At 40.9% G+C, this 23,358-nt stretch overlaps 1 protein-coding gene across 3 annotated transcripts in view; it reads right to left on the reverse strand.

The window, feature by feature from the left end:
• Window positions 1-23,358, reverse strand: part of CPED1 (cadherin like and PC-esterase domain containing 1) — a 244,612-nt gene that overhangs the window by 215,468 nt on the left and 5,786 nt on the right. For all 3 annotated transcript variants that reach the window (XR_002091674.2, XM_014601008.3, XM_019492042.2), the window contains exon 2: window positions 12,089-12,275. Coding sequence is in view for 2 of the 3 variants with exons in the window: in XM_014601008.3 (XP_014456494.1) it covers window positions 12,089-12,275 (187 nt within the window). In the remaining variant the exon portion in view is untranslated. The remainder of the gene's footprint in view (window positions 1-12,088; window positions 12,276-23,358) is intronic.

Consider the following 23,358-nt stretch of genomic DNA (forward strand, 5'->3'; position numbering starts at 1 on the left):
CCACTGCCTGCTCCCCCACCCTTTGCTCCCCCAGCTGCCTGCCCTCCTGGTGGCCGTGTCTTCCAACACCTTATAAAATTGAATGTTGGTTTGTGGTTCTTTTTTAAAACAAAGGTGCTAAATATCTAAGCGTCACACCCATTTTCATATAGTTATTTAATGTGAAAGCACATAAAATATGAAATGTAAAAATATCAGTCTTCTATTTCAAAACAACAAAAATCACAAGTTATACCAGACCTACCTCATGATTTGCTCCTAAAAAAAGAAAAAAAGAGACTTTCTTCCTCGGCCATTATACACAAACATCCTGTTCCCTAAAGTCCAAATCAATAGAACTATAGTCTGTCAGACCAAAAGTTATTGTGTTCCTGCCAAACTATCTTTCAATTTTTTTAGATACAGAACAGACAGCATATTCTTTTTATACAAGTTATTTAAAAGTTGTTATTAATTAAATATAAAGTTTCTATAACCATTGTTCTACATATGAAATCCCTGTCATATGGCTATCAGAAACAAAATGAATATCCTTACAAAGTGAGCTTGTTTTGTTCAGAGAAACAAGCAGTGATATTGCCATCAAATCTTGTAAAAAGAAAGAGACCATAGTGTGCAGCGAGTTGCTTTTCTGGTGATTTGGTTAAATTGAGTGAAACTATTACCTCTGCTTATTTTGCCTCAGGACAAGGTGTCTGTCAAACAGTAAATATTTAAAAAAATGGAAGTGTGATATTTTGGAGGAAGGGGAGAAATGGGAGGGGAAGGAGGAGGGGGAGTAAATAAACTGAATTTATATGATTCCAAAATGAGGTCCATCCCCCCACCCCATTTAATATGGAAAAGAGTCTACAACCGCGCAAGTTGGAGCTGCTGCCTACCCCCCCCAACCCCACCCACCCTGCACCCCCTCCTTCTCCCCCCTACCCAACCTGCACCCAAGTATCTGTTTTTCCTCTATTTTTCTAGGAATATAGGTTAAGTACAGACATTCAGGAGGGTTAGAGGAGGTTAGATTGGGTTTAAAATGGTCACATGATGTAACTTAGTTAGCCTGGGTGCAGACCTTACACTCAGACCCAGTCTCAGAATTTCCACACACACAAACCAGTCTAAAATGGCAGAACCCAGTCTAAGATGGACCCGGATCAATGCACACTCAAACTTGATCAGCTTAGTTTAAAATGGTGCATGGAATTTCTGTACAGTTCCTGCAAATCCCAGGGGCTGGGAAAGGCCAGCCATTGGCCCCAATCCCCTGGCTGTACTTTTCATAAATCCCCCCAACCCCCAGGCTGGTACCAGGCTATTTTTAGCCTCCTGGCCCCTCAACCCCCAAAAAGACAAGCCAGCCCCCTCACCCAGCCCCCATCCTGCACGCTGCTCCAGATGTCACTGGAGTGGTGTTCACCACTTCCAGAGCCAAGCAAGTAAATCCTGGTGCGGTGGAGGAGCAGGAGGGGTTGTAGTCAGGTTGGCAGCAGGGTGTTGGCAGCTAAAAATAGGCCCTGGTCCCTCTCAACACCCCCACAGACCCCGCAAGTCCCCCTGATCCCACCAAACCCTCCCAGAACATAGAAACCCTCCACAGATCACACCTGCCCACCCATCACCCCAGCAGACCCCCCAATCCATCCCCAGCCTGTTTATCCCCCCCCCATGCCAACTTACCTTGGGTCAGGTAGCCATTTTGAACCTGATCTACCCTCCTCCCAGTACCCCTGAAGTCTGTACTTAGCCATAATTGATATAATACTTTTCCATAAGAATCTCCTACATTTTTTAAATATTCCTCTAGTTTCTGAAATATCCTTTTTGTCCTCCTCAAATGAAATGATATTAGTAGTCTAGCAGCTACTACCAGGTAGACATAATTCCTTATTTTTTTGAATGACCAATTCCATTACAAAACCCCATGGATCACCAAACAATCAGATGGTAATGAATAACCACCAGTTTTCAGTAGTCTGTTACAAATTGCACCCCAATGTTGTTCAGTGACTGGACATGTTCTTTATATGTGCATAAAATCTTATTTTACTGGATGACACCAGTATTAAGGGAAAAATACATCATTAATATAATGCATACACACACACACACATATATATATAAAATACACATTACTTATTTGAAAGAGCATTAAGTCCATATCTTTTTGCTGGGCTGAGATCTGAGCTATGGTTTGAGTTATGTTCTGAATGAGACTAAAATTTAAAATAATATTGAGCAAGACATATTTTACTTCTTTCACAAGCTATTGCTACATTTATTGAACTAATTCTCACTCTTCTTTAAAAGGACTTGCAAATAAACAGTTCATTGTAAATTACATGTATGCAAACCTATGGGCCAAAAACTCATCCTTAATATAATTCAATTAATTGCAGTGAAGTTACATATTGCATATTCATTTGGTTCATGTGTTTACTTGCATTCCACAATTTTATTTCCTGAACAATGTTTCTTTTCATATTCTCTTAGTATATAATTTGTTATAGCAAACTATTCATTTTGGCTCACAGGAAATTGAAACAGTTAAAATATCTTCATTATTGCAAAGTATAATTCAGCACACAAAATATCATTAACTGCCTTAGAGATGCAATCACGTGTCATCGCTTTGGATATCCATTTTCATGAAAAATATATTTTGAAACTTTGGGACCATGTTTGTTTTCAACTTGGTAAACTACAGTGTCCTCATACCATTGAAATCCTTCTATTACTATTATTGAATAATAGATACTTTCCCTTTTTGGGAAACAAATTGCTGATTTAAAAAAATATACATTTTACAGGTTTTTCTAGTACTTTTAACAATAGTACAAAAAATGTTTTCAGTGCCCTTAGGTTAAAGAAACAAGAACATGTTCTACAAATAGTAAGAAAAGAATATAAATATTGTTTTAAAGAAAATGCCTAGTACATTCACATACACTAACATAATATTGCAGCATCCTATTAGAGAACAACATTTATATGAGTATTTAGGAATTAATCTGTCTCCTAACCAGGTGTGGGGGGTAGAAATCAATCAGTAACAACCCAGTGAATCCAGAGGGGTGCAGCAGCATGGTCACATCCCCCCCTTTGGCTGTGCACCACATGTGCTGTGCTCACAGACATGTCAGAAGAGCTTGTGCTGGGGGTACTACATATGGCATGAGCTGTGTGAGCTCACTGGCTGTTAAATCAGGGTGGGGTCTGGCCAGAGTCCCTGCTTGTATGCAGCTCCAGAGCTCACACTGCCGCTCTTTGTTCCTCCCCCAAATTCACCAGCAAGAGAAAAGAGGCAAGGGGCAGTCAGCAGTGATTCTCAGCACCAGCTTTCATGGCAGCTCTGGAATTAAGGGGTTGTGTGTTACCACTACTCATCCCTTCTCTTCCTTTCCCCTGCTGCTGAAAGGGTATAAATCAGGAGAAGGGAGGTGATGAGCAAAAAGCAGCAGTGCTCACCCCCTGGGTTCTGGAGCTGCTTGCAAGTAGGGACTCTGCTCACCTTGCGAGTTCCCTTGCAGGAGTTCTGATGACCAGGGATCCTAGTTTTCTCTGATTTAAAAAAAAAAATCCCAAATTTTCAAATATAAAAAAAATTGTTTTTTGTTTTGAAGTCAGTCTGCCCATGGTGGAAATACTCAAATTGACTTCAGTGATAGGCTTCCATTTACTATTAGCACAAATAAATGCTAAAACCATACTCAGAGTGAGCAAAAGTGCTATTTTTACATAAGTTTCTAGTTTATATATTTTCCTCAAAGCATAATAAGGACATGGAATAAATTTATTAAATCCATCAATTATGCCAGTAACTTAGTAACTCTGAGGTTCATTGAGACTTTGTTTGTAAAGGGTTTTTTTGTTGAAAAGACAAGCAAAAAGGATGCTTTTGAATGTATGCTTTTACTTGTCAAAACTTCACACAGAATGAGACACATGTTTTCTATTAAGAAACTAGCCCATTTTGTACAGTATTGGCTGGACTTTTGTGCTATCAATTAACCAAATATACAACAGCTTCAGAAAGAGGAGGAGGTTGTGGATGAGGCATTCTTTAAACAATAAACGGAAGCTTCCAAACTGTAGAATCTGGTTCTTAAGGGTGAATTAATTATTGGGAAGTAGTCCAGCAGATCTGTGGTGTGGGTTGGGGATAACTTTTTGAAACAGAAGATAAACAAGCCAACTGGGAGGAAGCTCTGTTGACTGGCTGCTCACAAACAGGGTGGAATCAACTGAGAATGTGAAAATGGAAGTCAGCTAGGAGGACAGTAACCATGAAACAACAGAGTTCAAATCCTAAAGGGATGACAAAATGAGAACAGCAGAATAAAGAAACTGGACCGGATGAAAGTACTATAATGTGGATACATAACTGGTTGGATCATTGTGCTCAATGAGCAGCTATCAATGGTTCAATGACTAGTCAGGTTCAGGTAGCAAGTGCAATTCCCCAGGGATCTGTCCTGGATCTAATGTTGTTCACCATCTTCATTTGGATGATGGAATCAAATGCATGCTGAGCAAATTTGCTGATGACACCAAGTTGAGTGGAATTGCAGACACTCTGTAGGGTAGGGATAGGTCCAAAATGACATGGACAGACTGGAGAAATGGTCCCCATCACTCAGATTCAGCAAGGACAAGTGTAAAGTCCTGCATTTGGGAGAGAATAACTGCATGCACAAATACAGACTGGGGAATGACTGGCTAGGCTGCAGTACTGAAGAAAAGGGCCTGGAGATTACAGGGGACCACAAACCAACTATAAACCAACTGTGTACTCTTGTTGCAAAAAAGCCAACAGCATACACTTTCCTTGCAAATCCAGGAAAGTGATTCTTCCATTCTATTCATCACTGATGAGGCCTGACCTGGAGAACTATGTCCAGTTTTGGGCTCTACATTTCAAGAAGAATGTGGGAAGATTGGAAAGCATGCAGCACGGAACAGCAAAAATGACTAGTGGTTTAAGAAGCCAGACTTATTAAGAAAGGCTGAAAGAACTCAGGTTATTAGAGAGAAGACTGAAGGGGATTTGATAACAGTCTTCAGATACTTGAAGTTTGGCTAGAGAGAGGATAAAATTGGGTTTAGGATTAGGAACAACGGCCTCCAGCTGCAGCAGGGACAGTTTAGTTGCAGATTAGGAAGACTTTCCTGATTAGGAGTGTGGTCAAGCGCTGGAACAGCTACCTAGAAAAATTGTGGAATCTCCATCCCTGGAAATTTTCATGGGCAGGTTAGACAGACATTTGCCTGGGATAGTTTAGTCAAGGAGCAAGGGCCATGAGCAGGGGGCAGGACTAAATGACCTTGTAAGATCTTTTCCAGAACTATTTTCTTATTATCCTATGAAAAGCCTCTGCATCAGTTAAGTTTAGAAGATTTTCATTAATTTAGATTATGACAACACAGTAAGTTTCTGGCCAGCTTCACAGTCATCATTTTACACAATATTTATTAAATGACTGATTTATTTATGACAAAAGAGGTCTTGTGCTTTTATTGGCACACTAGGTCTCTAGTCATGTTTATCTAACCTTAACACGACAGGGTGTTTACACTTTTAGAACTGATTTCAATTTACTCTCATTTTCTCAGAGACTTTCCTATTTATAAAAGCTGAGCTTCTAGTGACCTCTCTATTCCTGACATTGCCTTTACCCTCCACTATGAAAGAAAGAACAAAAACTCAGTGTCTCATTTCTGCTCCAAAGAAACTAAACTGCTTCCTTAAGTGGGATGGTCTTTGTAATTGAAAATGGCAACCAGATGTTTACAGAACACACCAGCAGTTTTCTCCCAAGCCTTTGGTCTTTATAATTGTTTGCTAAAGTTAGTCTGATTTCATAAAAATTGGCTGGTGGCTGGAAGCTCCTGAAGCAGACTGCTGCTGTTCCTAACATTACTATGGACAATTAAAAATATAAATGAGGAGTAAGGTTTCAATTAATTGTGCTGTCTGAATCAAGAGCAGGGTCTGAATTATGGGGCATCTGGGGGGGGGGGCTGAGCCCCCCCAGAAGAGATGAGAACCCCCCCCATAAGATTTGAAAATCATAACCTGGAGGGTCTCCGATTTTATTAGGGCATTGTGATGGGAAGCCCAGGTTTTTCTTGCAGACTTCCATCCCCCACGAGTCAAAGTGTAATTTGAACCCTGATTAAGAGGTACCTCTAATCTTCTTAATCTGATTAAATTATGTTTTGCATTTTACTGGATAAATTTTCATGCTGAAATTGTACCGCTCAGAATCTAGACAAATCTTTTTGTAGTGCCAGCACTACAAAAAAAAGATACAAGGGCTACATATAGTGGTTTCCAACCAGAGCTTTCTTAAAATGGAAAGAAATAAAAGGGAGATCAACAATAATATTGGTAAGAAAATGTTAGAAAAGAAAAAATTTCTCATCTGACAGTTTGTGGCACATGCACATTTTAAAAGATATATACAACATATACTCTTCATTGTAATATCTCAAATGAATAAATAAAATATGAAACATATTGATTTTGGTGACAATGAATATTAAGAGTTACTGAATCAAGAGGTAAATATCAACCAAAGTGAGGTTGAGATCAATACTTAACTTATGGGACAATAATTCATCAAAAACAAGTCAATATATCTATTGTAACAATCATTTTCACAGCTGGGCTAGAATTTAATTTAATATGGATGTCACTCAAACAAACATAAGCCACAATCCAGAGTACACACTTTGCACTGGTATTCCAAATACAGGAAATGATGGTGTAAAGTCAATACCATAGAATGGTACCCAATTCTTTTTTAAGGGCTTCCACTGTAATTACATTAATTTCCTTTACGTTAGTAAAAACTAATATTCTAATTGTACTGAACTCTGCTGAATTCAGAAGGGGTGCATTTATCTGCATGAACAAACTGATAAATAGATATGCAATATTTCTATCAACCCAATGACAAGATGTAATATGGAAATGTTACATTTGATTGCTGAGAGTAAATGATGAACCAGACTTGTAAAGGGCCCTAAAGCCAGTATCCCTTTCTGAGCCTGAGGCTGTCTGAGATTTGTGGACCTGAAGATGTCTTATCACCTGTTTGGAGACTGTAACAGGGAACCCCTACCCCTGTTATTAGGAAGATCTGAGAGAGTAGGAAAGTTGGATGGGCCAGGAAAGGCAACAAGGAGCAGCCTGAGACAAGGACTAAACAGGACAGGCTGCTAATGGGGCAATTAGCTGCACCTGATCCGTGGGTGCAGATCGAATCATGTGGCCAGAAGAAGACTAGGTTTGGGGATATAAACCCAGTCTCTGAGCATGCAAAGGGAAGCCTCTGCATGCAGCAGGGATAGTAACTCCTGGGAGACAGAAGCAGCTGGAGATGGACAGGCAGCCACCCAGGGGAGCTGGGGTGAAATGATTCTGATGGAGGTAGGGTCTTTGGGCAACATTTATCCTGAGGGAGGGAGACTATTTGTTTTTCTGAAGCAGCTGGTTTGTGTTTTTGCCCTGTTTGAACTTGAGACAGGAGGACCAAGTTGTGACTACAGGGTGGAGGAGATCATGAGCAGAGGTGCCTGGGTAGCACTCCCCTGAAAGAGGTGCAAGAAGCTAGCCCCAAGTCATAAGGGCTGAGACTGGAGATGACAAAAAACCCAGGAGGGGCAGCCACCAAGACAGGGTGAATACCTGGGAGCTGAGGTCAAACAGTGGACTAAGACTGAGGGTGCAGACAGAAAGGGCACTAAGGCTGCCATAGCTGAAGCCCTGAGAAGTGCTCAGAAGTCTCTGGGGGCACTCCCTTGAGGAAAAGCACAGGCCCCAAGTGGCAAGAAAACAGGTCCTAGGCAGGCAAGAAAACCAGTGAGGTTAGTCCTGGCGCAAGGGACTGTCTCCACCAAAAACAAGCAAAATACAATCAAAGCTGCGGCAGGTGAGAGACTTTCCTCACCAAAGTTGTGGCGAGGTGGAGTGAGAAAAGAGCTGGAAGACGGATTGGACCACAGGGGGCGGGCAGGTGCCAGGGTGGCAGTCCCCCTCCCAACCTTTCCCCCAAAGGTAACATAGAGACACACAACTAAGAAAGCAAGGAAGTAGTTATATAAAAGGGCTGCCATCAAGCTGGTTGCGCAGGGCTACTGTTCTGAGGACAGACAATCTGCCTTGGGGGACAAATTTATGCAGTTTTTAGTTTTATGGGGTAAGATTGAAGAAGAGGGTATGGAAATGGAATTAATAATGGGGTTATTAGGCAGCAGAAGACTGGGAACAAATTAAATTTTGGACTGTGAAAAATAATTTTAGTCACATGAACTACTAAGTATTACAGACTATTTTTGAAAGAGGCCCTTGTTAAACTTTTGGCAGCACTTTACTGAGGGTAAGGCCCCATACACCCTGTTAATCTTTACTGGGGCCCCAAACATGTGAGATTTCCCCATATGGAAAGTGAGAGAAGGAAAGGTTGAGCATGCTATAAGAGTCCTACTTCTGTATGCTCTTCTTCAGAGCCTGATATAGCCCCTAAAGTGTAATGATCTCCCAGTTCATCCAGTAACACCTACTGAGCAGCATTCCACTAAGCTGAGGCAGCAAAGGCCTGCAACACAGTGCAGAAAGGGCTGCGACACAAAAAGCTAGATCCAAACAGATTACCAGCTACTTAACTGAAAGACAAGTTGGGTGGGGTTGGGGGAACGGGACGAGAAGGCAAAGCTACACAAGTGTCTACACTTGGCAACCACATTGAACCAGATCTTGGACATCCCATCCATTATTAACTCCTGCCTCTTCCTCAGGAGTCACAGAAGGTCTTGACACATGGGGCAAGACCAGCATGCATAGCGTTAATGTAGTGAATGTAGCCCTTCTGTGTGTGTCATGGCTTAAGGTCTACCCAACTCAAGGCAGCAGCCGGATGATTTCATGGTTAGATCATGGGGCCAGCCACCATTTTCACAGGCTTATCGTGGTGCCCACCCACCCCAAACAAGAGTCCCAGTGACCCCACCCCTCACTGCTGATTGGCAGAGAGGGATGTCTGTTGTGTGGCCCCACCCCTTGTCACTGACTGGTGGAGCGAGGCAGGGCCATATGACTGGCAGCCCTCTCAGTCAATTCATGGCGAGGGGCAAGGGCAGCAGCTATCTGCCTGTGTGCTTTCATGATAACAGCTCCATTTTGTGATGGGCTGTACAGCTAGGAGGACTTCTAGTTCCCACTAGGAAGTCAGCATTTTTTTTTAGTAAGTTTCTTTCCCCACCCTCCATGGCTTTTGCAGAGACTGCCCAATTTCATGATTTCTGCAAAATCCACGAAATTGCAATTTGAGTAGGTCCTTAGTCATGGCTCATTCTGGGCCATAGCAAAGAACAGGCTCAAAGCCATTCAAAGGCAGGAATAAGACAGCAGATCCTTCATTACACAGGCCTACTGGCCATTCCCTTTTCATCAGGATTAAGTTACCAAAAGAGTAAAAGCTAAAACAGAGCAATCTGACACAATTCTTGCCCATCAACCCTCCCAGTTAAAAATCAATGAAGCTTAAAAAAATGTTTCTTCAGAAAACAGATTTGTTTTTTGTCTAACATTATTTTTCAGTTTTCAGGTTTCCAATGAGAAAAATCTGTTTTCACTCAACTATTTTCTAATTGTCAAAGCTGGTAACGTTTTGGTTTTTCCAAAGTTTTCCATTAAAATAACACACTTTCCTATTAGTTTTATATAGTAGCCAAGGGAGCTGGAGTAGTGGCTGTAGTCAGGGTAGAAAACATTTTCACTGGCGTTCCAGTATATCAGGCTGCTTGGAAGCTTGATTTGTCCCCAAATTAATTGTCAGCCAGCATAACAATTCTGGAATGTTCTGTAGTGAACTTTTTCCCATATATGACTTCAGCTAAGCTCATTGGCTCACTGCCAGTCTAAACAAAAATCCTTATGAAATTAGTCTGAACTTTGAAAGATACAAAAATAAGAGTCTTCTAAAACTGAATCTGCACAAAACATAGAAGAACCAGATAGAACCACTAAATTATGACAAACATGGAGGAGTTATTCTTTTTATAGATTTTCCACTACACTTGTGATCTATATTTCTTAGTCTATTATCTATATCTTTTTAATGGTTCCTTCAAGAAGTGTATTTTTATAAATTATAGCAGTCTTATTAGGAAAACATTATGACATAACATACTTTAAAATACCCTTCTCCAAAAAACATTGCATCAAGTACCATGCCATCCAAAACACTAGAAAACATCACTTACCTACACGAGAAAAATAACTCGAGGCATAACTTTGTCATTTATAGGAAAAGATCATCAGCTTGGTATGCAGACATGTTCTTCTATTTATCCCTCTGCTCCTCCCCCTCACCCTTTTTTCTTTTCTTAATATATTCTTAAAGATAGGTATTTCTACTACACTTGGTTAAGTGCATTTTATGATGCCACATGATGAAATTACCAGGGTCTTATTCCATATAAGTGTTATGTAAAGAATAAAGCAAAAATGCAACTAACACACTGAAAATTGCAGGTACAGCTAGATGCTGATGGAAAACTCTTTTACTAACCTTTATTTATTACTGGGAAAAAAACAGTACTGGATTTACTGGCATAGCTTGTAAAAATAAATATACACAGTAAATCTGGGATGTGAAGTTATACCGACTGCTGGTTTAAAAACCTCTGCTATAGAAATCTGATCTGAATTAGTCACCACAGCAGCAAAATTTGGCTCAGTGAATCTTAAGTGAACTTGGGATGCCTGCTCCCTCAAATCAGCGGAGATAAGGGTCTCATGGTTCCCGGAAAAAGAGGTATTGGCTAGTCTCCAAGCCTCCTTGCAGGCTTATCAGTATGGCAGTAACAGAGGCTGCAAAAGTATTGTCTTGTTACTCTCAGGTATTGTGCATGTGTGATATGGAGGGAATGGCAAGTTTTTAAAATAAGAAACCAAACTAAAAATAACAATGAAAAATGGGCATCGGTCCATATTCTGTTATATGAGATAACTTGGCAGGAACATGTGTTCATGCTTTATTTCCAGGAAGTCTCTTTTTAAGCATTAAACTTAATATTAGAATTGTTTAAGTTGGTCCTGCTGCCTTGAGCCGGGGATTGGACTAGATGATGTCCTAACGCCCCTTTCAGCCCCATTGTCCTTTGATTCTATGAAGTTTCTTATGTGGTGCTGAAACCCTGAGCAGCACCAAATATACAGAACAGTTATCCAAGTGTGAAAATCAGCTATTGATTTTGATTAAACAACATAGCAAAACTAAGGTATCTGATGACAGAAGTTACGCTCGGGTATGAATGACATGAATATAATATACCATTTTCTTCCACAGAGCGCAGAATTCAACCAAACTTCCTATCCATTTCTTCCATTATTTATATAGACTTTCTGTAAAGTATCAAAATCACATTGGTCCTTTTCTGCAACATGCTTCATAGCCTGAGGTCAACATGTCTAAAGATCATCTAGGCTACAGCCCACAACCCTACTCTCCAAGCAAAATGCAACTTTCTATCATGAGGGTACAATTCGTCCATGAAAGAGTTTCCTCAGACAACCAGCCTGAAACTGTAGAATGAATTCTCATAGGAAATAAACAGTATCACAAACCTCACCACCTTCTGCTGCAAGTACCAGATGCCTTCTTAAACTCACATCTGTTTAAAAAAAACCCAAAAAACAAAGCGCTACCAAAACAAAAAGGACAGTCTGCACACATAATTCTCCACCTTGGGGAGAGAATGAGAGAAGGAAGCATATTAGTCATGCCACTTAATGTCTATTAAGAGACATTAAGAGAAGCTTTTACTGTGGTAATAAGGGTAGTATAAAAAAAACCTGTCAGAAAAGAAATGATTTGATCTCCAGAACTAGAATGAATAACTGTTTGGTTAAAACAACAAGCAACTGATGGAAGAATTGTTCCCAAGTTGAAAGTTGGACGACTGGGCAGATCCAGACTGTGGCTTTAAATCTTGAAATCTTAGTCGCATCAGTCTGTAAAACAGTTTCAGTGATGAATGGATTCTGGATTACTGATAAAAATTCAGTAATAATTTATTTATTTCTTACCTAAATAGTGATGCTCATGTCCGAGGCCTACATTGAGTCTCCTGTTTTCATGAACTATAACTGCATATCCATGCTGTGCCAGGATGCGCTGGTATAGCTGAAGTTCTCTCTTACTGTGGGAACGTGGAGCACACAGAACTGCTCTTTTTGTATGGCTTCCAAAGGACTTAAAAATGGAGTCTTCAACCTAACAAAATGAAAAGACAACACCCTTAAGACAAGAAACCCTTCACTATTATAAGATATTGCTGTCACTTTTCACAAAACATGCTATTATCTTACTGGGAAGTATGGGGGATAGGTCTACATGCAGCCTATGAATTCTGTCTGATACTGGGCCTCAGCATTTGTGTCATACTCCAAATTATCCCTGCTGTTGGCCTTTACCTCCATGTTGGACTGATATTCCACAGGTAATGGCACAATGGTAACAATGGAAATTCCTTAAACTGTGATGGTCCTGCATGATCAGAGCTGCCCACACTCCCAAAAAGTCATCCTGCCCCATGAGCTGGTACCTGCAAAACAGATTACCTGAAAGGGGACACTGATTCCTGAAGAAGGCTTGGACATGGGGACAGGAGGTTATGAGAGAGAGAGGATTTCTCACTGACTGATCTACTGAGTAAAGATTAGAAATAGATTGTAGGAGCGAAAACAAAATCCACATGCATTAGGAAAATGGCAAAGGAGGGCTTCTGGACTCCTTAAAAGATTCAGATTAGAGTCCAAAGAACACTCCACAGTGGTGAGAAAATGCAGATAAAAGTTTTATTGCTTAGTTGGGCTCTTGCTGTCTAAACTGAACCTGGCTTATCTTTTTTTTTTTTTTTTTAATTTTTTATATTTGTCTTTATATACTTCATTTTTCACTTGTCCTTAAAGAGGAAGTGCAAAATTAAGCACATGCTTTCCCAGAGAATAGATGCCCTTAAACCAGTGGTTCTCAACCTTCTTATACCCAAGGCACCCCTCAGAAAATGCCAGCATCAGTCTCGGGGTGAAGGAACTGGACCGTGGGGCCTCAGTTCTCAGAACAGGGGGAGGAAGGGAGGGGAGGGGAGGGGAGGGGAGGGGAGGGGGCACAGGGCAAGGAAAGGAACTGACCGCCTGCCTAGAAACTCAAATACAGCACCTGAACTCTACTCATTTTCAAGAAACATATAACAAACAGAACCCAAAAAGCTGAATGATTTTCCAGCAGCAAGAGACTTATGAGGACCACAATTCTGAGAAATGGGGATGTTGAAGAATACAAAGAGTAAAACTTGATTTTTTTGGTCTTGCATATTTGTCAGCCCCAGAATCCACAGAATACACAGACCACCAGGCCAGAGAAGCAGAACCAAATACGAGATTAAGCAAATTTTCTCCTGCTGCTCTTTTAACTACCAACATCTGAGGATATACGACTAGCTTAAGCTCCCTGCAGTAAAAGGGTTCTCTACTAATCAGCTGCTGTGGGAAGACGTGGAGGAAAGATGAGCGGTGCTTGAGACTTCTGGCCCAATAATTCAGGCACAAGATCTCTCAAAATATAGAAGTCTCTCAAAGGCTAGATTTTTTAGCTTCTCAGGTAAGGCCCACGTCCATGTTTGTGCTTTGAACAAGACCAAGCACAGAACCAACGCTTAATTTAAAATAAACAAAAAAACCCTTTTATGTTATAATTTATAGTATGTGGAAAGTGAAGTCAATGGGTCAGAGGGAACATGACCAGTAATGGCCCATATGTATTACCCAGTACAATTGATATCAAGTCTGAGAGGCAAAATGGAGAGCCAAACAGGTAGGTAGGTGGTATAGGGAGCAGGAATAAGCAACTGAAAAGATAAGCAGGGAGTCCACACAAACGTGGCAGGAGGGGGAAGATTCTAGCTGTAGGTAAGTAGTGGCAGCAATCCTATTCTGCCTTTTTACATAGCCATGCTCATGTACACCATGAACTCAGAAACATGGATGGGCAGCAGAGTCAGGTACACACCAGTAGCAAAGCAGGGTGATACCTTTCTGTGACTCCCTAGAGGTATTCCCTTCCATACAGAGGTTGATGTCAGCAGCCTTTAGGGGTAGCCATCCTCCTCCACTAAACCCAAACAGTCTACATACAGAATCTGTGCTTGATGGGAAGACAGCAATCTCCCCTCACCTCCAAAAACTGGACAACTTCTGAATTTGGCATTTATTTTCTGAATAGGCTAATTCTCTGATTACTAATCTTGGGAAAGAATGAATTTCATAATCTAGAATCAACTCCTGTGGAAGCTGTCTCCCACACTCCTGATTTTAACTTTCTTGGCTGCAAGTTTCATTCCTCTAACTGACCACGGGTGTCACAGGGCACTACAAAAGTAATCAGATGCTAATAGTTTTCTAGTAACAAGCCATTTTTACACAGCACCTTATTTGGGAAAGGGAAAATATACACATGCTGTGAACTGCATAAGGCAAAAAAAATTAAATTTGCTGTGTAGGGAAAAATTAAACATACCTGGAGAGAATGTAGATGTTCTCTTCAGTAAAATAAAGTGACATGTAAAAAAGAAAAATCCTCTCTTTGTGAAAAGTATTTCTACACAGGACTGAAATATAAGTGCTCTATTTCGAGATATAAAATTATCTACACACAAATTACAAGATACCAACAAGCAAAGAAAAAGTTATATTTTTAATATTCAAGTTGTCCTGCAAGTTCCAGTTAAGTAACAAGCTGACAAGTAGAATGCATGTGGAAATTGCTACACAAATGAGGCACCCGCAGCCTTTAACTAGACAACATTGAAAGGAGACACAGATGTTTTGATGTAAACAAATGACATTTAAGATGCTCCCAGTTGTTTGTAACTAGCTTTCAAGTCTTGCTGCAGTCTCTACAGGATGTAGCTTTATATTACACTTGGCATAAGTGTAAAATTCTTTGCAGCAGTGAGAAGTATAAACTATTTTCGGTCTCTGAACCACTAATGTTTCTGCTGTTACAGAATACACATCCTCCGTGATGAATCAGCATAACTGATGATGAGAGAAATATGCCTAACTATGATAATGTGAGAGTTTTTATAGATATATTTACTGACCCTTTAATGGAAGAGTATTTGATAAGTAAGGATAGTCAAACCATTCCGACTGTATGTAGAAAGTTTCAAGAATAAAATAGGAAATTATCAGGTCGAAGGAATTAGGTTACATAACCTTGTAATACAGCCTCCCTCGTCCTTGCAGTATTTTTATAACCTATTACTCCACCAGGCAGACCAGAGTGATCAGTGCTACAATGCCTCATAACAGTGCTTCCCACCACTCTCCTTTTCTCCCCCATTCTGTTTTTCCTTTTTTCCTTTCCATTTTGTTCCCTACTCCCCATGTAATTGCAGTAGCCACTGCATGTCTATTCTCTCTTCCCATTTTCGTCTTTGTAGCTACCCTGTTCTCTCATTTCTCACTTCCCTCTTCCTCCCCCTCCAACCTTAAATACAGCCTTTCCCTTCCCCCGCTCCCTGTGCACTGTGTCTATCCTCTCCAGCTGCCTTATACTAAGCAATAGTACCATTTCAGCAGAGAGGTTTGACTAGTTAGTTATGCCCTACTCTCTCATTTTATTTTCATAATGCAAAGGAGTCTGTTTACGAGGTGCCCCTAGCTGTATATTGATTTTCCATACTACATATGTTGCACCTGCAAACACAACAAGATAAATTAAGGACAGATGGAGGGAGTCTATAGGGGACAAATTGTGAGCTACATTCAGGATCTGGCTCTTAGTTTGGAACAACCATTTGTTTTCCTTTTGGTGTCCATTCCTTTCTGATATAGCTGGCAGGGAATAGGTCCTCCTTTTTGTCAGACCACCAGGCACATTCCCAGTACTCAACAACATTTAATGCCCTTTTTTTGCACTTACTATTGGAGGCATATTCTAAACAGGTCTTTCACTTGCACTGAGAGAAACTTTTGTTACATTATCCTGCAGCAGCACTAGAGGATTCTCCTGCTATTCTGCTTAAAGCAGACTAACATATTTTCTCCCAAATATCTATGGTCAAGTACATTTCCTTCTTAAACTAGGAGGTACTCCAGGAATGCAACCTTAGTTTCACCTCATCCTTCTCCCCTCACAGCCCAGTCATACCTTCACTAAGCTCCAGGCCACTCAGTTCCTCACCATTTCAGCAGCCTCTCCTGTCTTCAGGAGTACTCTCATTTCTTCCCTGTCCATAGCTTCAGAACCTTCCCTTTGTGCTCTATCAGAAAGCCTGTTTCCTCTTTGGAAGTCAGCCCTTCTTTCTCCCAGATACAGATCCCTCCCTCTCTTACTGCCCTTACTCCCTGATCCATCCATCCATACAAAAGCTGCACTCCATTTTTTGAGGCCCCTATTAATTCACTTCAGGACACCTACTTAGGGAGGACTTTTTAGGATGATAAGAGTATAGTACAATCTCTGTTACCTGGAATTTAACTAACCAGAATACTAAATTAACCAGAATTTCAGTGGTGGGGTGCACACAGCGCCGCACCGCTTTGCTGCCTGCTGCGCCACTCTGAGGGTATCTGAGTATGCACATCGCTCCTCACCGCTTTCCTGCCTGCTGCATCGCTCTGAGGGTACCCGCACAGAGTATCTGAGTGTGCACGCCCCTCCCCCCTGCTGCAGCAGCCTGTGGTCAGGCTGCTCTGGCATTTGGGGTGGCTGACTATTATGGCATTTTTATCTGTATACTATTTTATTCTTTTAACAGTTTGTTATACTGTGATGTATTGTACACTAATTCTTTGAAAAATTGCACTACAAGTATGGCACCATCTTCCTTGAGTATAACTCTCAGATAACTGGAATTTTAATATAACTGGCACCCCCCCCCCCCCCCCCATTCCTCACTCATGCTGGATAACAGAGATTTTAGTGTACTTAGTAGTGCTTTCACCCACACAGCACTCATCTCCAAGAGCTTTAAAGAAGAGTAAGTACTTTCTACTATTACCCAAATGTATGCGCTGCTCACATAGATTCAAGCCTAGAGTATGCAAGTCATAACAGGGATGCTGCCATGCTATCTTTTCATGAGTGGTTTGCCATAGATGTGCACAGCTGCACAAAGATGTCTGATAAAACGCAATAAATTTATACACAGTTGAAAATAAACAAGGGGCATGTGTACATGTTTACTAATATGCAAGGGACCATGGGCTTTCCTATTTCAGTTAAGAACAAAGCAAAAATAAATACAGCTGTATTGAAATGTGCTTTCATTTGTTATATTATGCATAAAATTCTCAACAAACCAGGCAAAAAATTTTCCTCACATATTTTCCTCACATACAACATACACTCCTTGCCTATAAATCAGCTACTCACCAACTGGGCTGCAAGAATTAAGCAGTGAAGATAGGGTTTTAGCTTTAGTTAAGCAGGAAAGGGCAGGTGAGTGAGCTGAAGATTAGGCTCTCTCTCTCTGCAGCCATAGGTCTGAAAAAAATCTTTTCTCCTTCATTCTTCCTTTCAAAAACAAAGCTATACAATATATTCGAGGGCATGCTGTATGCAAGAAAAGATTAAATATCTTTTGCTAATGCCAAATCACTAGAATTAAATGTACATTTCTTATTTAGATTTATAAAACAAAAGCTAGCCTTCTTGATTGTCTTGACAGTGCATCCAACATTTTACTAACAAATTATTTCCATGCCTAAGTTAATGTTCACTTGAGCTAGGTCAAGGGTGGGCAAAGTACGGCCCACGAGTCAGATCTCTCCTGCCAAGGGATTCTATCTGGCCTGCAGCAGGCCCCTTGGTCCTGCCTAAACTCAGGGTGCAGCCCGGGCCATGGTACACGCAGTCAGTCCCACCACCCCGGATACATAGAAGGATGGAGGCAGTATGTTGGCCAGATTCCGCTTCCTGGAACCCCCTGCAGTGTCTCCACTGCTGCTAGACCCAGCCCCATTGCCCAGGCACCCCAGCCCTTCCACCTTGCACCCACTGCTGGGAACACCAGACACAGTAGGCGGAGGAGGCAGTCCCTGCCCATGGAACTGGTGCCCATCATAGGGATGTGCAGAGAACAAATCCTGGCTCTGTCCTGGGCCCGGGCCCTGGCCCTGCACTCTCTGCCTTGTGATCCTGACCCCACCTGCCTATGCCATTCCCAGACACCGCTCCCTGCCTGTCCAAGGCCCCATCACTTCTGCCCAGCTGACCACACCCTGCCTGCAGGGGTCCTGGCCAATTTCCATGGAGACTCTGCCCACCTGCTCCACCCAGTGCCCCTGGCGGTGGGTGCAGGGCAGATAGGCCTAAGTCGGATAGAATCAATTGCTCCCCATTCCTGCCGCAGGTCAGCACTTCCCAACCTGCAACAGCTCACCCAAATTCCTAAAGTGGCCCTCCACCCAAAATAACTGCCCAGCCCTGACTTACATGCTCCTATCTAGAGACAAAAACCTAGAGTTAAAAGTGATTTTCAGGACTGAAATTGTAGCTACTTTACCAAGAATAGCTAACAGACAGCAAAATTGCAGAAGAAAAGTAGTGAAACATCAAACAGGAGATAGGGTTGACATCGGCAGAGTGAAGAGAGCTTAGCAGGAATCAGATAGATTATAACGAGCCATGGAATCAATTGACTCCTTCAGCACTGCCTGAAAGAAATGCCCCTGGGGGAGATGCAACAGCATTACTGAATTCAACCCCCCTTCACCTCTGCCCAATCTGTTCCTGCCTTAATCCATGCCAGTCTTGCTATCATCCTAAATTTTCTCTGTTATGAGATGTTCCAAGGGAAGGGGCATGCTGGCCAGCAGGATTGACAAAAGAATTCTTCCTCTGTCCTAGATTATAAACAGTAATACATGTGGATTTTTTTTCCTAGATTACGGATTAGCAGGAGTATTTATAATACATTATCCTTACAACAACAAATGAAACACAATATACGAGAGAGAGAAGAAAGTTCATGGTTATAATAGAGCAATGGGGCAGGTTTTAGTTCCTATAGTTTTTAAAAACATTTGTCTAACTGGAAGATAGCCAAGCACATTACCTATTGCCATTAGGAACACCAAACTATTTTTTGATTCGTGTTAAACATCCACCATTACACAAGTCACTTCTGGAAAATAAAGGAAAAAAATTCCAGACCCATGTTTTCAAAAAGGAACCTCCGCTACTAATGGCTGCCTCTGGCAGAGGGGTTGAGAGAAATTAAAGACAACGCAGCCTTTGGGACACAGAAGAATCAAGGCTCTTAAATTCAACAGCGTGACCCAACATTCAGCATGACATGTTCTATAAGCAGCAGCTCAGCACCATTTTTGCACTCTCTCTCCCCCTCTTTTTAAATTATATTTTAGTTCTATTACATGAAGAAATTCTTGCCATCTCCCTTTGTAAAAAGTGATTCCATAATTTTTCCAGCACTTCATATAAAATGCATTACATCCCAAACCACCCTGATTTAGTTACCTGCCAGAGTCTTTCAGAATTTCTAATATTATAACAACACTCATATGTTTGTAGTTATAGCTCTGCCTGTTTTGCTTCTATAAAACCTTTTCTCAATCATAAAAATTTATTCTACGCTGAGACCTGGCATAAAAAAGAAGCAGATCTCAACAGACTAAAATAAGCTGTTCAAATATTTTATCCTATTAGCTTGACATGTTTTTTCTATTCTCATATCTTTAATCTGTGGTGGTATTACTCCAGAAAGTAAGTAGAGTTTGAAATATCCAAGCTTAATTTTAGAAGTAGAAAAATGTTTTGAAGTCCAACCCACCCAGATTAGAACTTCCAGGCGTTTTGTTAGCTACTGGTTTACTATAAACAAGGATATCTATACGTAACAAACCAAGGAACAGCATCTAAATTGCCAATCATAAGAAGAGAGCAATGTGGGCCCACTGAAATTAACGAGGCTCTGCATGGAAATAGGTCTTCGTTACCCTGTGATTTCTGAGGCAGTTCAAGTCAGCTTTGACTTTCTGTTACAGTTTACAAAGCTATTACACTCTGCTGAGTCAATGACTCCTGCACTGGCTTAACAGGCTGTTACAGATGATCCAAACCGAGCAGTTACCTTAACAAAAAAAGTTAACTATGATAGAGTCTCATGAACCGTATTCTTTTGAATATGTGATACTCTTCAAAAGAAGATGCAAAATCTTTGGACTCTCGATAGGAAAAAAAAGCAAGCAAGAACTTGTTTGGGTTTTTTTTTTTAATTCAAATATAGGCCCAGCTCTTTTTAGAAAGATTTCATTTTTAAGAGTGTATCTTGTATTCAAAGAAAAACAGGAAACAAAAAGGCCTGGGAAATAAGTTTATAAATGTGTTCTCAACTAATGTAATGGATTAAAAAAAAAGAAAGGAAAGAGGTGTGGGGGAAAGCATCCTAAATCAATTCTCAAAAAAAAAAAGAATCCATATTCCCATTCGTTTAAATAAAAAAAATAAGTTTATAATTCAAAGCTGTAAATTATCTCTTTTTATATTAAAAAAACTTTACTTTAAAGAATGTCTATGAAGTTCTAAATGACAACAACCTTTTCTCCTGGGCTTTTTCCCATTAGTTTATTCATTTTTAAGTTATACGTGTATAAAAACACAATAGGTTTTACTGATCTCTGATGCTTTCTTAGCTTACATAACTCCACAGCCATTCCAGTGTAAAATATGAAACTCAGTCAGCAATCAGCTCATACAACATGTAATTACTGTTGTTGTTTAAAAAAAACCAGCTCACATATTTATAGTAGAGAAAGAAAAATCAGTCCCGTGGAATTTTTTGAGATTCCGTGGCATATTGTGCAACTCCACAGATATTAAGGCACTGTCCATGTCTGGCAGGCAAGCAAAAAATACAATTTAAATTTTTGCTGCAGAATTTTATTGACTTTACAATATTTATTTTACAAATTAATTTTAACAGATTTGACAGAATTTTATTCAACTTTACAAATTAAACTCTTTCCTAAAACAGTTCAGGACCCAAAAGCTGGAGATCACTTTTTCAGCAGCCCAATTCTAGTCATTTCAGACTCTTGTGCAAGATTATGGACAAACTTAACAATCTTCTCCTTTCCACACAGTTGCTCAAGACCTCAAGGGACTGTTTCAGCCACTGGAAATACGTTGAGTTTAGTGGTGTTCTAACCACCCTCGTTTTTGCCCAACATGCTGCTTGTATTAAGCTGGCTTTAGATCCTTTCATATGAGAGGAACAGTGCATAAAGGCCATGTTGTGAAAAAGAATCAAGTATGTGGGCAATGCCAGTCATAGTAATGATATGGTTAGGCAGTTAGAGAACAGGCTAAATTCCATTAGAAGAGAACCAGGAGAATACTCAGTAGACAGCACCTAACACCTCCATGACAGAGACTCCAAGACAATATTGCAATAGAAAAAAACCCAGTACCACTACTACTACCACCAATTCAAACTTGTGTATTTTTTTTAGTTTCTAATGCCCCAGATGTCTAGCCAACAGAACTATGAAGGTCTTTTATTCTAAATAAGACCTTTATGTAATTGCGTGACTTGCGTCATGATGAATAAACGTAAGAATACTAAGCGGTACTACTATTTGATGTTAGTTTTAAATTCACACAATTCCTGTATTACTACAGAGAAGTTAATTTCCTGTTTCAGTTTCTGAGGGGGCATTTAAAATGTTCTAATTTATATGCTACTAGATTTTCTACCCAGGAAGGAATGGGTTTTGTATTGAAATGGTTGGAATGTTATTCTACTTCTCATTGTTTCCTGAGTAAATAGAGAATAGGCAACTAAATTATGGGGCTCTACTTCGATAGTTGGTTTCTGACGACATCGTAAACTACAAGAGTGAAGCTGAGTTTTTTGCACAGTTAGCTAGTCAGTCAGTCACCAGACCTCTGCAATGGAAGCACAACACCATCCCCTAAAATCTCTCTGCTTTGTGATTTAATGCAGTTCATATAACCAATAGGGCTGTGTGAAGCTTCAGTCACTGATTCGATTTGGAGATTTGGCCCGATTCAGCGAATTAATCTCGCCAAATCAAATTGGAAGCCTCTGATTTGATTCAGAGAGATTTGAAGAGATTTGATGATTCAGCCATAGACACAGCTTTATATATTTTTTCTACGTACCTCCAGGTACCAGGCGCAGCTCATGAATGCTGAGATGGTGGGGTGAATGGAATGTCCCACAGGAGCACTTCCGGGCCACTTCCAGGTCTGCCGTGGAGTGCACAGGGGAAATCCCCCGGCCCCTTGGCTTGGTGACTGGTGCCTCCTGGGTCTGGGGGGGCACCCGGGGTCCCCCGTGGCAGATCGCAAGCCAGGGAGCATGGGGGGGAGGGGTCCCCCATGCATTTGGTGGTGGACCCAGAAGTGGACCGAACCCCCTGCACTCCCGTGGGATGCTCCATCTGCCCCACCATCTCAGTGTTCACGAGCCACGCTTGGTACCTCGAGGTACATAGAAAAAAACATATAAAGCTCTGTCTATGGCCAAACTGCTGGTTCTCTGAATTAGAATCGAATCTTCAGATTCAGATTCAGCCAAATCGAATTGGGACAGTGATCTGAATCAGCAAATCGAATCACTGTCCCCTGAATCGGGCCGAATCTGAATTGAAAACTGCCCGCGTCACACACCCCTAGTAACCAAGTGCCAGAGCTGTACCCTGAACACACTATGGAACAAATTCCACTAGCTTTAACTCATAAGTTGTTTTTTGTTTGGATTGGTTTTTTGTGAAGATAAAGATTCCCCATCAACTTATAATACTACATTAAAAATCTCTAAATGCAGTCCTAAGGAACAAATATTTGGTGTAAGACAAAATTCACTCCACAACAATATTTTTCAGACTGCTTCTCAAGGTTCCTTTGTGTACCTTTGCTCACCTACTCTTCACTCCTCTGCATTATGGCATCCATCCAGCTAAGCCTTCCACCTACTGTTCCACCTACCCTTCACCCTCAACCCTTTACACTAACTCTATAGGACCCCTCTCCATCTCCAACCAAATTCCTGTTCCTCCCAGTAGCACAAGTCTAAAGGAGACTATCTTCTCCTTCACCACATTTTTTATAACATTTACCCCCCAAACTGGCCTTCCTCCATCTCCACCCATCCCAGCCACCAGACCTGCTCTTGTGCCATCATTCTTAAACAAATGCCTACCTATTCTCCATCCACCTTTTCTCTTCTCTTGCTGTCTTTGGAACACCCACTCCATCTCTATAAATTCATAGATAATATTCACAGATTCATAGATTGTAG

Source organism: Alligator mississippiensis, chromosome 4 (assembly GCF_030867095.1).
Source record: "Alligator mississippiensis isolate rAllMis1 chromosome 4, rAllMis1, whole genome shotgun sequence".
Classification (NCBI taxonomy): Eukaryota; Metazoa; Chordata; order Crocodylia; family Alligatoridae; genus Alligator; species Alligator mississippiensis.